At 39.8% G+C, this 14550-nt stretch overlaps 2 protein-coding genes across 9 annotated transcripts in view; one reads left to right on the top strand and one right to left on the bottom strand.

Moving 5' to 3' along the window:
- Positions 1-14550, top strand: part of Med12l (mediator complex subunit 12L) — a 297109-nt gene that overhangs the window by 234556 nt on the left and 48003 nt on the right. For 7 of the 8 annotated variants that reach the window (XM_057756832.1, XM_057756830.1, XM_057756835.1 and 4 more), the window contains 9 exons: positions 3824-3942; positions 4598-4741; positions 5634-5797; positions 8197-8328; positions 10508-10735; positions 11300-11441; positions 12816-12936; positions 13337-13438; positions 14108-14221. In XM_057756832.1, the coding sequence (XP_057612815.1) occupies positions 3824-3942; positions 4598-4741; positions 5634-5797; positions 8197-8328; positions 10508-10735; positions 11300-11441; positions 12816-12936; positions 13337-13438; positions 14108-14221 (1266 nt within the window). The remainder of the gene's footprint in view (positions 1-3823; positions 3943-4597; positions 4742-5633; positions 5798-8196; positions 8329-10507; positions 10736-11299; positions 11442-12815; positions 12937-13336; positions 13439-14107; positions 14222-14550) is intronic. The other variant, XM_057756828.1, reaches the window with a different exon arrangement.
- Positions 1-14550, bottom strand: part of P2ry12 (purinergic receptor P2Y12) — a 40033-nt gene that overhangs the window by 11166 nt on the left and 14317 nt on the right. The gene's annotated exons all lie outside the window — the stretch shown is intronic.

Raw genomic sequence — 14550 nt, 5'->3', positions numbered from 1 at the left:
CTTGCATAATTGGAGTCGTGCCATTATCTACTTCATATTTGCCCAGTGACTCTTTGCGAGTGTACATCGTTTTACAGTCACGGTTTAGAACATGTCACCACTTTATACCTTAGCGCCACCACTGATCTTTCCCGCTCTGACACGTCAGTCCTATAAAGGAGGAAAAGGGTTGCATGGAAGAAAAGGGTTGCATTTCCCCTGTGTGGAGAGCTCACTTTCCTAGTGGAGATTTTCCTTCTTGAGACGAAACCTCTGTTTTTGAGATTTTAACAGGATAAACTACTAGGGCCTGCTTATGTATGCTAGACTATTCCTAAAAGTTGAGATACTTGAAATAGTGCACTTGCCTGAGCACAGCAGGCCTACCCGTGTGTGTTTGTGCCTGTTTTCTGGGGCCCCAGTGTCCGAGGGACAGAGTCTGAGGCTATGCGAACACAGAGGTCCTCATGTGTGATCTCCATCCCATGCCCTGCCTCCCTTCCCGTGCCAGTTCAGGGCCCGCAAACACACCAACATTATGAGAAATGACCAAGAGCCGAGAAAGGGAAATGAAATTGTGTTTTGTTGGCTTCTCGTGAGCTTGGACAAGAGACTGTTCTGTCTAAGAAAACCATTTATCAGTTGTGCTGTGTTCTCCCTCTCAGAGAAAAGAGGAAATGAATTGCGCCAGAAGATTGAATTTAGAAGCCTTGCAGCAAGCTAGCAAAGAACCTTCAGAGCAGCTTTTGGTATAGAATGGGGGTTGGGGGTGCTGATGCCCGCAGGAGACACAGTCATGCTTAAACTTATCCAGTTAGCGTAGAGGGCCTTTGCGGATCTCTGAAATTTCTGGATTAAAAAAAGACCAAAGGAGGTTGGAAGGGGAAGGAAACCGTGTGGTGTCTTTTCTGCTGAGCCTACTTCCTTCCTTCATAGAAGTGTTTTAATGCCAGACCATTGTCTGTTCTGTCTTTGTACCAAACCCTTAAGTAGACAGTACTTGCATATGGACTAAAACAAACAAACAAAAAAAGACATTTCTTGTTCAGCATTTCAAAGTATCAGTCACTTCAAAGTGGCATCTCCAGAGGTTATTTTTTCCTTCTATTATAATTATATTAATTTCAGATATAGTGCCCTGCCATCCATTAAGCAATCTTCATTTTAAGTTATTAGTTAAGACTTCGTTTATACACCAGAAGTTAGCCAGCTGTACTTGGGGCTAATGGAAATTTGTATACACACACACACACACACACACAGAGAGAGAGAGAGAGAGAGAGAGAGAGAGAGAGAGAGAGACCTACACCTATCTTACTCAGCAGAATGAAGACTAGTAAGGAAAAGATTTTGTTGTTGGGAAAACAAAACTTAGATTTTTGAGGAGCACTTGAAGACACTTGGGGAACCAGCCAGGTTTCCCCTCAGGGTTTCTAACATGAAGTCTTTTGTTATGATTTGTCCTTTTCAGATAGGGTCTTCTGTTTTCCAGACAGACTGGAATTTGAGGGATTACCCTGTACTTCTGTTCCTCTTGCTTCTGTCTCTCACGTGCTAGCATTAGAGGCTTACATCACCTTGCGCTCTATGTGTGAGGAGGGACTGAACCCTGCCTGTGAGCCTGCTACATGAACGGTCTCCCAATTTAGCTACCTCTGCTCCCCCTAACTTAAAGTTTAAATAGCATTTCAGTTAACCACCCAGGTTTCATGTCCAGTTTACCAGAAAGGGAAGCACTTTCAGAATTTAAAGGCTTAAAAAGTTAATGTAAAATTTAAGGAGTAGAAGAGGATTAATGTATGTCATGAAAACAGTAGGTACGAAAAACCGTTATATTAAGAGTGTATTGTTACTTGTGCAAATGGCATTGTAATCATTCATTTAGAGCCACCGCTAAGTACCAGGATTCTTTCTTAATTGCAAGACTCAATTCTATCTCTTCAGTTGAGCTCGTATGGCATTACGTGTGTCAGTAATGGAGCCTGTTTGCACAAATGAGCAAAAAAAAAATGCACTTGAGGATTTGTAGCAAGACCTACTTCCTCAAGTCTTTTGTGTTCGTTTTGGTCTTAGGAGATTTCATGATTGTAAGCAATTCTTTTATGGTCATGTGCGCGCGCGCGCGCGTGTGTGTACGTATCTATGAAGGTCAGAAAACAGCTTCAAGTATCTTTCTTCCAGCTCCTTCCACTGTTTGCTTGTTTGCTTTGAGACATGGCCTTTTGCTGGCTTGTAACTCAGCAACTAGTTTCTACTAGTTCTCCTAGCTCTACCTCCCAGTGCTGTGGTTATACGCAGGTGTCCCCACTCCTAGACTTGTTTTTAAACACTGGTTCCAGGATCTGCACTCAGAGCCTTAACCGACCTGTCTCCCCTGCCCAGTGCCAGCACATCTTACTAACTTATTTATTCTGGTATCGTTATCTGTTGTATCAAATGAACCAAGATGACTTTTTTTTTTTTATTTGGCTTACTGTTCAAAGTGAAGTCACTTCTGTTGTCATTTTGTCAAGTATCACATTTGACATGAGCAAAGTAGTGTGGAGTAACCTGAATATTGCTGGGTTTGTATACCTTCAGCAGAGACATAAAAGACATGTGAAATTACCTCCCTAGAGGAGAGTGGGTCACAGAGCTCCTTCTGAGTTGCTGCTGGCCAGGTAGCACACAGTGATGGTAAATATCCTACCTACAGTAATACATAGATACAATCCTGTTTCTAGATACCACATTGTAGTTTTGTATTTTGTTCTTAGCTGTGAAGAAAACAAGAGTTCCCCAATATAAGCAAAGTTGTGTATAAAATGCATGCATATTTAATTTATCTAGAAAAATAGCTGAGGTGAGTCTAAAATCCAGTAAAATGGCTCAGTGGACAAAGGAACTTTCCATCAAGCCTCAGGATCTGAATTTAATTTCTGGAGGAAATAGTTTCTACATGTTTTCCTCTGTCCTCCCCTCATGTTCCATGGTGACTGCATATGAACACATATTAAATAAATAATAGGTAATGTTTAAAGCCTTAAATTTGGCCTGTTTAAACATAGTGGGCCTGATGCTTCCCCCATGGACATTTATTGTTGATATTGTAATTTTAAAGTGAATTAATGATTAATGTTCATAAAGGTACTTTATGGTAGCTAGTCATTATTCACTAGAATTGATATATAATGGCATATTATATGTACTATATATGTAAAAATAATGTATGTGATGATTATTAAATTTTAGAACAAATTAAAATTACCTTCACAATGAACCAGTCCGAAAGCATAATGCTGAGTGAAAATTTCCACCCACTCAAGATGTAAGATATCCAAAGCTTTGTCCTCTGGGGGAAGAAGAGGTGATTAGAGTGGAATAGGTGGGCTTCTGAGACGTTATTTCATGATTTGAATCTCATTCATGTAAAAAATGGAAAGTGTATATGCTGTCTTCTATATATTCTCTACTTCAATAAAAAAAGTATCATAAAAACTGGGGACAGGAAGGTAACTCAGTACAGTGCCAGGACACACCGAAACATGGCTGGACATGATGGAGCCTGGTCTCTCTCCCATTGCTAGGTGTGCGTGATGGTCGGGTGACTGGATATGGGCAGACCTCTTCTGTCCTTATCCAGCCAGTTTAGCCTACTTGGTGAGTTTCGGTCGGTAAGATACCCGGTCACTAAATAAAATAATATGGTGATATCGCCTGAGGGGTAACTCCAGATATCTTCCTCTGGACTCCATACATGTGTAATAATATGTGAACATGCATACACACACATCAAAAAAAAGTTTCTTGAAAAACACAGAAAGCTTCATTTAAATGGAAAGTAACACATGTTATGTTTATTTAGTTGGGGATGAAGGACAGAAAGCCAGGAAGAACAAGCAGGAGATTTTTCCCACCCCGGAAACCGTGTTCACGAAACTCCAGCTCCTCTCGTACTTTGATCAGCATCAAGTGACATCTCAGGTAGCCATTCCAGGCTCTTTTGTCACCTGTTTTGAATATTTCTCCTTCCTTAAAAATCTCGAGCAGTGTACTTTGAACCTTGATTTTTATAAATGCTCCTTATAGACCTGGAAGCCTCTCAAGCTTCATGTTTAAGTCTCAGGTTGCCTCCTTCAACATATGTTTATATTCTGTAAGTATTTTTTCTTCACAATAATCAGCAGTATGCAAAAATAATTATTATAATTGTAATAATAATTATATAATAATCATAATAAAATAATTCCTAATGTACTTACTTTATGGCATGCTGACCCAATATCATCACTATTGACGAAGGGGAAACCTGTTGATGACTTAATTAAAACATTGTGAAACTGAGAAGGATCTATTGCTCTTCAGTTAACATTTCCTGGTGTCTGGGGATTAACACTTCTGGGTGCTTCTCCTTTGGGGTCACTAGTATGTGATTATATTGCAATTCATTTTACTTTTTTAAATTACGATTATAAGAATGCTGATTTGTAAATGTTTTGATTTCTATATAAATACGTTCTAATTTCTAAATAGAATCCCATGAATTCATATTTGTTACTTTAAAAATCAAACTAATTTATCTACCTGAAGCATCATGCAGACGGTGGTTGTGTGACTTTCCTTGCTTTTGTCTGAGCAGATCTCTAACAACGTGCTGGAGCAAATCACAAGCTTTGCGTCTGGAACATCCTATCACTTGCCTCTGGCTCATCATATCCAACTCATCTTTGATCTCATGGAGCCGGCGCTCAACATCAATGGACTAATTGACTTTGCAATACAGGTGTCAAAAGACTGCCTTTCTCATATTTAGGAAAGGAAATCTACCAAACATTAAAGAGCATGTTTCTTTAAATTTTCTATTTATTGATCTAAAAATCCCTCTATTGTTCAGCTGTCCTGAAGCCTCCATCTGAAGTGACCTCACTACTCAGTGTCTGAGTACCTGAGTAAGCTTGTGACCTGGCTTAAGTTTATTTTTTTTAGATTTATTTTATTTTATGTAGATGGGTAACTTGCCTGCATGCATATGTTCACAGTGTGTGTTCCTGGTGCCTATGGAGTTCAAAAGAGGTCACTGGATCTCTTGGAAGTGGAGTTAAGATGCTTATGAGACATCATGTGGGTACTGGGTATTGAACACTATTTTCTCTGTAGTAGAATTTATTAGTGAAAAGCAAAAATGACTTCTAAAATAGCCCCTCTAATTCCATTTTTCCTGCTGTAGTATGCACATTTTAGGTCATTTATTCCCGTGTTAATGACTAAACACGGGGCATGTTTTTCTGGAATACAGTAGCTTCTAGCTCTATAAATAAGAAAGTAGTTACTACTTGCATTGCACTCAAAAGAAAGAGAAAAGAACAAAATCAAAACAAAAAAAAGAAGGAAGATGAAAAAAATTGGTTTGTTCTTTAAAATGACCCAGTCCAGGATGTTGGGCCATCAGAAAGTTTTTAGTAACCATTTCAGCACTGTTTATATCCTGGGTTCCTACAAGCCAGTGTCTAGACAGAAGAACGTTTGTTTAAAGTAGAAAAAGCTTAAAAGTAAATAGTGGCAGAAACTAGTGTGTTTCCTGAAGCCATGTGCAGAATGACTGCATCGTGGTTCATCGAAGGGTTTGCCTGTTATTTTGTCACCTACATTTCTTTCTCTTGCTTTTCCTGTTGTAGTTACTGAATGAACTGAGTGTGGTTGAAGCTGAGCTGCTCTTGAAGTCTTCTAGTCTGGCAGGAAGTTACACTACAGGACTGTGTGTCTGCATTGTGGCTGTGCTCAGGAGGTATCATAGTTGCCTGATCCTAAATCCTGATCAGACAGCCCAGGTGTTTGAAGGGTACGTATATAAGTGGCATTATTTTCTTCTTTCCTAGTCTTAAAAGGAACTAAAATGTAGTGATTCTTAGAGAAAGATGTAGTGATTTTTAGAGAAATTGTACTGTGTTATAAGAAGTATTTTGTTTTTAGGCAGTTGATTTGAAGTAGTTTTTTTAATTTTCTTTTTCTTTATTCTTCTCTCTACAGTGCATCCTGACCTCATCCTTCCCTCCCTTCCTTCTCTTAGTCGCCCCTACTTCATCTCTCTCCCAGATCCGTTGCTCCTCCATTTCCTTTCAGAATAGAGCAGGCTTCCCGATGATATCATGTGAACACGGCATAACAGGATGCATTTAGACCAGACACAAACCCTCATTTTAAGGCTGAGCAAGGCATCCTAGAAGGAGGAAAGGGGTCCCATAAGCAGTCAAAAGAGTCAGAGACACCCCCACTCCCATTGTGAGGAATCCCACAAAAAAAAACAAACAAACAAGTGAAACAACTTGGGTACCATTTGTTTTGACATTTTAAATGTCTTATTAAATGTCCAATGAAAACATACCTAAAAATAATTTTCCCCAAACTGATTCCTAAGGAAGGAGCTATAAATACAGGAAGTGTGTGTGGTTGCCTCTTTGTGTACTTGCTACTCTCCTCTTCATCTCCTGGTCAGTCACAGCCCTCTTCTCTATGCTGTCCTGGAGCGTGGTTACTGAGAGCAGTGAGCACCATAACTGGTCACCTGTCTTCAGCTTATGTTTGAAGAATCAGACACATAAGCTTTATGACACATTAGCACTGCAGAAACATGGTCATCGTCTTCCTAATTAACAAAAGTTGTCTGCTTGTGTCTAAGAGGCAAGGGTTCATCCTTCTGTCCCTTGTGAGGTTGGGCTGAGGAATGGCCCAGTGTTTCTGCAACAGACTGAATTTAAAGGGCCCAAGAAATGTGAGGAGCTCTTGATGACCTTCTTGCTGCCTGCTCCTCACCTGCTTTTTAAGAAAAGACAGCCTGTTCATTTCTTTTCTTTCATTTCTTCATTTGTCTTTTTGTTTTTTTTCTCTGTAACCTAACTCATGCATTTAATTTATGAACTGTATTTCTTGAGTCGCATCAGTTTTACAGAGGCTTTTCTTAAAAAACCAAAAGACGTTTGCATCATTAATCATATGTCTAGTTTAAGAAGTAGAATAGTAAAAATCTACAGACTTTGAAATGTGAGGAACTATGTGTGTATACAATCCTGTGGGTTTTTTTTTTATATCGTTTAACAGGTGCAGAGTTTGAAAGTGATGTGCCTAACATCACACAACTAATAAATCTTGACAACTTTTACAAGTATTCTTAATTTTTTTCAAGACAAGATTTCTCTGTATAAAATTTCTGGCTGTCCTGGAACTCGCTTTGTAGACAAGGCTGGCCTCAAACTCACTGAGATCCGCCTGCCTCTGCCTCCCGAGTGCTGGGATTTAAGGCGTGCACCACCACCATTTGACCCATTCATTCAATTTTAAAATGAAAATTCGTTCAATAACTCATTCATTGGTCATGGACTCGTAGTGAGTTAGATTTATATAGTCTTCTGAATGGTACAGAGTGCTCCACTATGCATGGGGGAACCTCATCTCCCCTTTCCTCTCTCTGAACAAATCACTTCTCCTGATAGCCTTCTCCGGGGGTGGTGAGTTGGAAGAATATTAAATCCATTTCAGGGTCTGAGTCATCTGTGACACTATTGGGGATGTTACGCAGAATCTTGTGTCAGATCCTTGGTGGTGGTGAAGTCAGACGTGTATGGATGGATCTATGCCATACTGACATTCACGTTATATGAACACAGAAGTCATGGTTTTGAATTGGAGGGAAATTACTGCAGTATTGATACTTTGGAAATAAAGGCATTATTTTGAAGGATACCTCTAAAGAGAATGGTCTTTCATTGTTTAGGTAAGGTAAACCAAGATAAATTTGCCTGTAGTTAGGATAAGTAAGAGGAATGGGATTCCATACTATGCCTACATCCAACTCAGCAGATTCCCTGCATTGAAGAATTGTTTCTTTCCAAACTAGTGTGCTTGGTAGTCTTTGCTACCTGATTGAATTTGTGAAGCTGTATGGCCTTGACCTGTCCTGCCTACCCTTTCTTCCTGTGTTCTAGTCACAGCAGCTATGCCCTCTGCATTCTAGTGCTGGGAAATCCCTTGCATTACTTCTCCTTTCTTAAACCTGTCTAGTATTCAGCATAACAAATATTGGTGTTTAATAACTTAATATTTTTATGAACAATGAGGTTCTTTTTCTGCTGTGTGATACCTATTTCCGGGTCCTAGGTACATACCCTCTCGCTTTAAAGACTTCCTCAGCTACTTACACACTATCAAGACATGCCATTTTTATTCCCATGTCTCTGCCCTCAGATTGTGTGGCGTGGTGAAGCATGTTGTCAACCCCTCAGAATGCTCTTCCCCTGAAAGATGTATCCTGGCCTACCTCTATGACCTCTATGTCTCATGTAGCCACCTCAGGAGTAAATTTGGAGACCTTTTCAGGTGAGCAGGAAAAAAAGTAAAACAAACAAACAAACAAACAAACACCACCACCACCAACAAAAAACCACAGACATGACCATGCCTGAGTTTGTTAATAATCCCATTGCTATTAACATTTTAGGTACTAATGCAAGCTAATCTAAAGTATGTGGTCTTCTTGACTCCATTAAACAGAATACTAAATACCTTGTGGTGATAAGTATAAGAGTGGTTAAAGGACTTTTCAGTCCACAGGTAAGAGGGATTTTAGGGGACAAAGTACACATCACCTGTGAAAGGATCTCTTACTTAAGATTTCACATTCTTCTAGAAGTTTTAGATAAGAAGTGTTGAAATCAGGGACACCAGCAGGGTAGGCATCACAGATGCTGCATACACTGTCCTCAAAACAAACAGGAAAAGAAGGCAGCTTTCTTGGGCTGTTGTGTAGTCAGAGCTCTGCTTGGGGCTTAGGAAAAGCATTTATAAAGAAGCCAAATATAAAGGGAGATTCATGTTAGTATAGTAGTAATCAAAGTTTTCATAATTGTGTCTAAACACCATAAAGTTGTGTAGAAGGAAATTTGGCGGGAAACATAATGCTAACCATTTCTACCAAGGCTTGAGCACCTATGTGCTGAGCACTGTGCTGGTTTTTCCGTTAAGGTTTTCGAATTGTCAGAATCTCAGGAAGTGGAAGTGAGTTTTTTTACTCACAGTCTTTTGCTCCTGATCTTGACGTACAGTGAAGCCCGGATTTAAACCAGTTTTCTGACCTCCAGGCATTCATTGCTTTCATTACTCTGTCAGGTTTTTCTGAGACACACAATTACAGGAGAAACACGGCTGAGTGTTTGGCTTCCTTCCCTGTGTGTAGGCAGCAGAGAGTGGGAAGAATGAGGGAATAGTCGTAACGGAAGCCAGCATGCTCTTAACACATAGAGGGGCCTCTTGGAAAGTACAGCGAAGGAGATAAGAAGTCTAGATAGAAATGGTCCAGAGACCAGGTCAGAGTTTAGAGAAGTTCGGGTGCCCAGGCACTCCAGAGAATTTGGAATTTGGTGGCCAAGTGAGGTGGATCTCAAAAAGAAGGAAAAGCAGTGTTGTCTGGGCTTCTAAGATTTGTTAGATCTATGTGTCACCTAATAAGAGAACTTTCTTCTGCCAGAAATTTGATTCCTCCCACCCCACAAATTCCTGCTACATAGCAGAGCTCGGGTAGGAAAGGGATGCTACTTAAGGATTTATGGTTCATAGCAAGAGGGCATGAATAGCTGAACTCATATGGATTTGAAACTGTGGGATTAAATCATTGCTTCTCCTGTCCATAAAGAAGTGATAGATAATATGTTCTAATTCTCTTTTATTTCTAGTATTCCGTATCTATTCAGATGTAGCCCACTGTAAATTCTCATTTGGTAGGGTAGGCTCTTATAGCATGCTTGTTTGTTTCAGTAAAGACTAGAAATACAGGATCCAGTCCCAGCTTGCCTGTAACTTATAGCCGTCTTCTTTCTCAAGTGCTGGAATTATAGGAGTTTAATGTTGTGCCCAACTATGTTACCTCTTTTTTCTGTTGCTGAGAAACATGGTCTACATTTTTTGCTGTAACAGTTTTATTATACTATAAAATATATTATCTCTATGGAGACTGTGAGCTCTGAATGCAGGAGGTTCCGCTCTACCTGACACAGCTGTGGACCGGTGCCCGCAGCAGCTTTAACACAGGAGCTACCACTGGGCATGCTCTACATACCCAAAAGAAATAGGGTCTGGGTTCGCAGTTAGTTTTAAAACACTACATTATTCCCAGTGTGTAATTGAATCCATTTTTATTCTTAGGTTATAATACTTTACAGCTGCTCTTAAGAAAGAGACAGATGGCTTAGTAAATACATTGATGTTTTGAGTGCATATACATGTAGAAAAGATTTAGAAAATAATTAAGTTTAGTAACTAAATACTTCATGTTGTTTCCACATAGAAATTCAAAAACTCTTCATTGAGCAATTACTGTATTGTAGAGGTTGTACCTACTGCTGGCTTACAGAGAAATTGAAATGAGCAGTAGTAGGGTGTGGATCGTCTAGGAAAGTCTTCCAGTTGTTGCCGCTCTGCATGTCCTTCACTGAAGTGATTTTCTGGGGTGTTTCGTTCTTTTTTTTTTTTTTCCTTTTGTAACTATTTTTTCTAACCTTAGTAGTGCCTGTTCAAAAGTAAAGCAGACCATATACAATAACGTAATGCCTGCAAATTCCAACTTACGCTGGGATCCAGACTTCATGATGGACTTCATTGAGAATCCCTCAGCAAGAAGCATCAACTACTCGATGCTTGGCAAGATCCTCAGTGACAACGCTGCCAACCGGTACAGCTTTGTCTGCAACACACTGATGAACGTGTGCATGGGCCACCAGGATGCCGGCCGGTGAGCTGCTTTGCCCTGAATGCAGCAGGAGTCAATGAGGAGTTAATTTGATCCTTACTTAGTTTCCTGAGCTCATACTTGATTTTCCTTTATTCCTGATGCTACCCTGCCGTATCTTAATTAATTTCCTCAATCCAAGCAACATTGATTTTTGGACTCATGGCTTGGAAAGGGATATTTTTTAGTCATGCTCCATTTTGAAAAACATATACAATTTTGAAAATAATACTATATTTTGATATGAACTGTTCTTGGGCCTAGTTACATTACTTAATGTCTTTATTTATCCTGGTGGGACTAGGGATTGAACCCAGGATTTTGCAAACCCTAGGCCTGTGTCCTTAATGTTTGATTCCTATAAAATGTAAAATTATAGATCAAATTTATTCATAGAATCAAAAATATGTTAATTCATTTGTGCTAATTATATGTTACTTGGCAAGCGGCATTAATTATATCCTTAAATCTAAGTGATACTTAATGAAATGTATTCAATAAGGAAAAAATGTTATCACTCCTCACATGCACCAAAACACTTTCTGCTCTCTTCTCTCTCTTTTCTAGGATAAATGACATAGCCAATTTCTCCTCTGAGTTAACTGCTTGCTGTACAGTTCTTAGTTCGGAGTGGCTGGGGGTTCTGAAGGCTCTTTGTTGTTCTTCAAATCATGTGTGGGGATTTAATGATGTACTCTGCACTGTAGATGTAAGTCTTCTCTTTATCTTAAAACCAGAATCTAAAATTTAGCTAATCGTCCTTCCTACTTAATTAATTATGCTGTAACAAAGCAAAATATTTTTCTGTTTCTAAAAGTGATAAACCATAGTGTCATAACCATGAATTAAATAAATTTTAAAAAAACAAAATAAGTAGAAGGAACTCTTAACATGTTCTAGCGACTAAAGTTTTACATGTGAATGGTCTCAGAGCTGTTTCATTCTTTTATGGCTTGGATTCCTCAGATTAGGACATAAAGCATTTCATACATGAAGAGAACCAGCATATATTTGAGAATATAGATGTTGTTATTTTGGATAAGTCATGTGTAGACTCAGGATATTCAGTGTTTCTCAGAATATACCTGTAGAATGATAGAGAGATTGTCCAAATCATGTGGATGACTTCCTGGTGTTCCATGTTGCACCAGGATGTATATGTCTTAACCATCTGTCTGGACTCTTTATCCACTGACGCTTTTATCATTGGTGATCTTTGTCAGACCTGTGTACGTTTCTAAGAAAACCTGACATTTGTAAAGCTGAGATTCACTTCCTGTTGCTGCTGTCTCAGGATAGAATGGACGGTCCTGCCTCCTTATCTTCAGTCTGTGAATTAAGATATTTTTTATACAAAATACATTGTGATAGGGTGCTTTTCCATACAACAAAGACTTAGATTTTTTTTTTCTTAAATCTATTTATGTGGCTTGTTGCACCAAGTACCAATCTCTTGGAAGCTTGCCAGTGGGGTAGTTGTGTTCCCTGAGTATTATCTTCCAATGCCTTGTGAGATCTGGAATGTAGAGATTTCACTGTGGCAGAATTAGCTTTTCTCTCCTTTTTCTCATTGCTCTCTTGAAATTTAGCAGCCAATTGAAAACTTTCAGAGATCTTTTAAAATGAATTCTCTCACATGAAAAAGAATACATTAGTGTAGCAGGAAAGAGTGCTCATATTTTAGTGGGTCATGTATTCCCACTAGGGGAATCCTCTTCTGCTTTCTGCTTTGCCCATAAATGACATGGTGCATTCCATTGGCAACTACTGATAATGACACATCTTTTTAGCAGCCTCCTGATTTTTGCTCTTGTGTTGTATTTTCTGAGTTGCATGCAAATGAGTTATAGGTCAACATCTGCCTAGAACATTGGGATATGAGTAAACTTGCTTTGTCTTATTTATCATAGCGATGGGCCCAAGAAGACAGTAATCAAAGCTATCTCCCTCTGTTGGTTCTTACTGAGTTCTTACTGAGATTTGAGATCTTACTGTGTTGCCGGTATTCTCTTAGATAGTGATCTTTGATAATGCCGCATTAAAGGGTGTTGGGTATTAAAACCTGTCAATGTTTTTCTTAAAGGTGAGTGACCTTTCATTCCATGATTCATTAGCTACTTTCATTGCTATCCTGATAGCACGACAGTGTTTCTCCCTGGAGGACGTCGTGCAACATGTCGCTCTCCCCTCTCTCCTAGCGGCAGGTAAGCTGGTCTGGAGCTGCTGCATTTGCTGTGGTTGCTGCTTTGTGGCCGTGTGTGAGCATTTTAACACAGGGAAAGGATCGTGTTAGGAATTGGGGGGGGGGGACATGGTGCCTGGTGAGGGAAAGGACCATTTTGGGGGGTGGAGGTGGCATGGTACCTGGTGGAGATGGCATAACTGTAATAGGTGTTTTATGCAGAGTAGCATGGAACTCTGGAGAAGGAACCTGCTGTTGCTTTATTCTTTGTTCAAGGCAGCATGAAGGTTCCTTGAAAAGGTATAACTAATGACCTTACTAAAAGTTTATTTAATGCATTACTGAAATTTTAGCAGTAGAAAACCTGAAAAGCTTGTTGTGTAGTATGTGAGGAGGCTTGTTTTTCATCTCCCCCTTTCCAGCTTGTGGAGACGCGGATGCAGAGCCTGGGGCAAGAATGACGTGCCGCCTCTTGCTTCACCTCTTCCGAGCTCCCCAGGCCTGCTTTTTCCCTCAAGCAACAGGTGAGCTGACCTCCGAGAAAGCTCTGCTTCTGTGGTTATTTGGAACTTGTGGCTCTGCTGTGACCATGGGAGCTATCCAGTTTATAGTTTCCTCCCTGATTTCCGTGGGCTTGGTCTTCAGGTGATGGAGGACAGAGATAACGCCTGAGAGGTCTGGCAGCACCTTCCATTATGGAATAGGAGGATATATTGGGAAATAAAAATGGGGAATTAATAAACAATAAAAATGCCTGGGCTCTGAGGAAATAACATGCTGGTGGGAAGTCTCATCCTCCTACGTACCCCATGTTGATTCTGGGGCATGCCATCTCAGCTTAGGAAGATGACAAGTCATTTATTTACTTTGTCCTAAGGCGATGGGGGGTATTAGTGAAGGCTTGTGCTAAATCATTTCCATATAGAGAGGGCTGCATCTGTGTGGGAATCCGACTAATCTTTTCCTCCATCTCTCTGAGGAGCAGAAACATTGTTTTAATAATAATTAAAGAGAAAAGGTTAAGTAAGAATACTGGCATTGTTTCTTGGTGATTCTCTGGAGCATCAATTAAAGCTAACTGATGTCAGTTAAGTGTCCACAAGCTAACCACGAAAGACCTTCCTGACTGTAGATGGTTACAGAGGATGGTTAATGATGGAGGGGCCATTAAAGGTCTGTTGTTGTTTTCATAGGCAAACCTTTCCCTGGAATAAGATCATCTTGTGATAGACACCTCCTAGCCGCCGCTCACAACAGCATAGAAGTGGGAGCCGTTTTTGCCGTCTTAAAGGCAATTATGATGCTTGGTAAGACTCTCCCGGCCTTTAGCCTCTTGGTTAATCACCAGAAGTGGAGGCAAAATCATTTATATTCATGGTGAAATTTACATAATGTCATAAAAACCTGGGTTTTTGTTTGTTTGTTTGTTTGTCTGTTTTGTTCTGGGGGAAGAAAAGAAAAAGTTGGCTTTGCCTAAGTCTAAGTAATGGGAGCTTCAAGGATTCTGTCTCTTGGCTAAGGCGACCCTGAGAGAACTGAAATATAAGCACTTTGTATTTGGTTTTAATTACATGATAATTCATTCTGATGCAAATCAGGGCCTCAGACCCACAGGATTGTTTTGCCTTCATTTACT

Source organism: Chionomys nivalis, chromosome 24 (assembly GCF_950005125.1).
Source record: "Chionomys nivalis chromosome 24, mChiNiv1.1, whole genome shotgun sequence".
Taxonomy (NCBI): domain Eukaryota; kingdom Metazoa; phylum Chordata; class Mammalia; order Rodentia; family Cricetidae; genus Chionomys; species Chionomys nivalis.
This window is presented reverse-complemented; position numbering and strand designations above follow the sequence as displayed.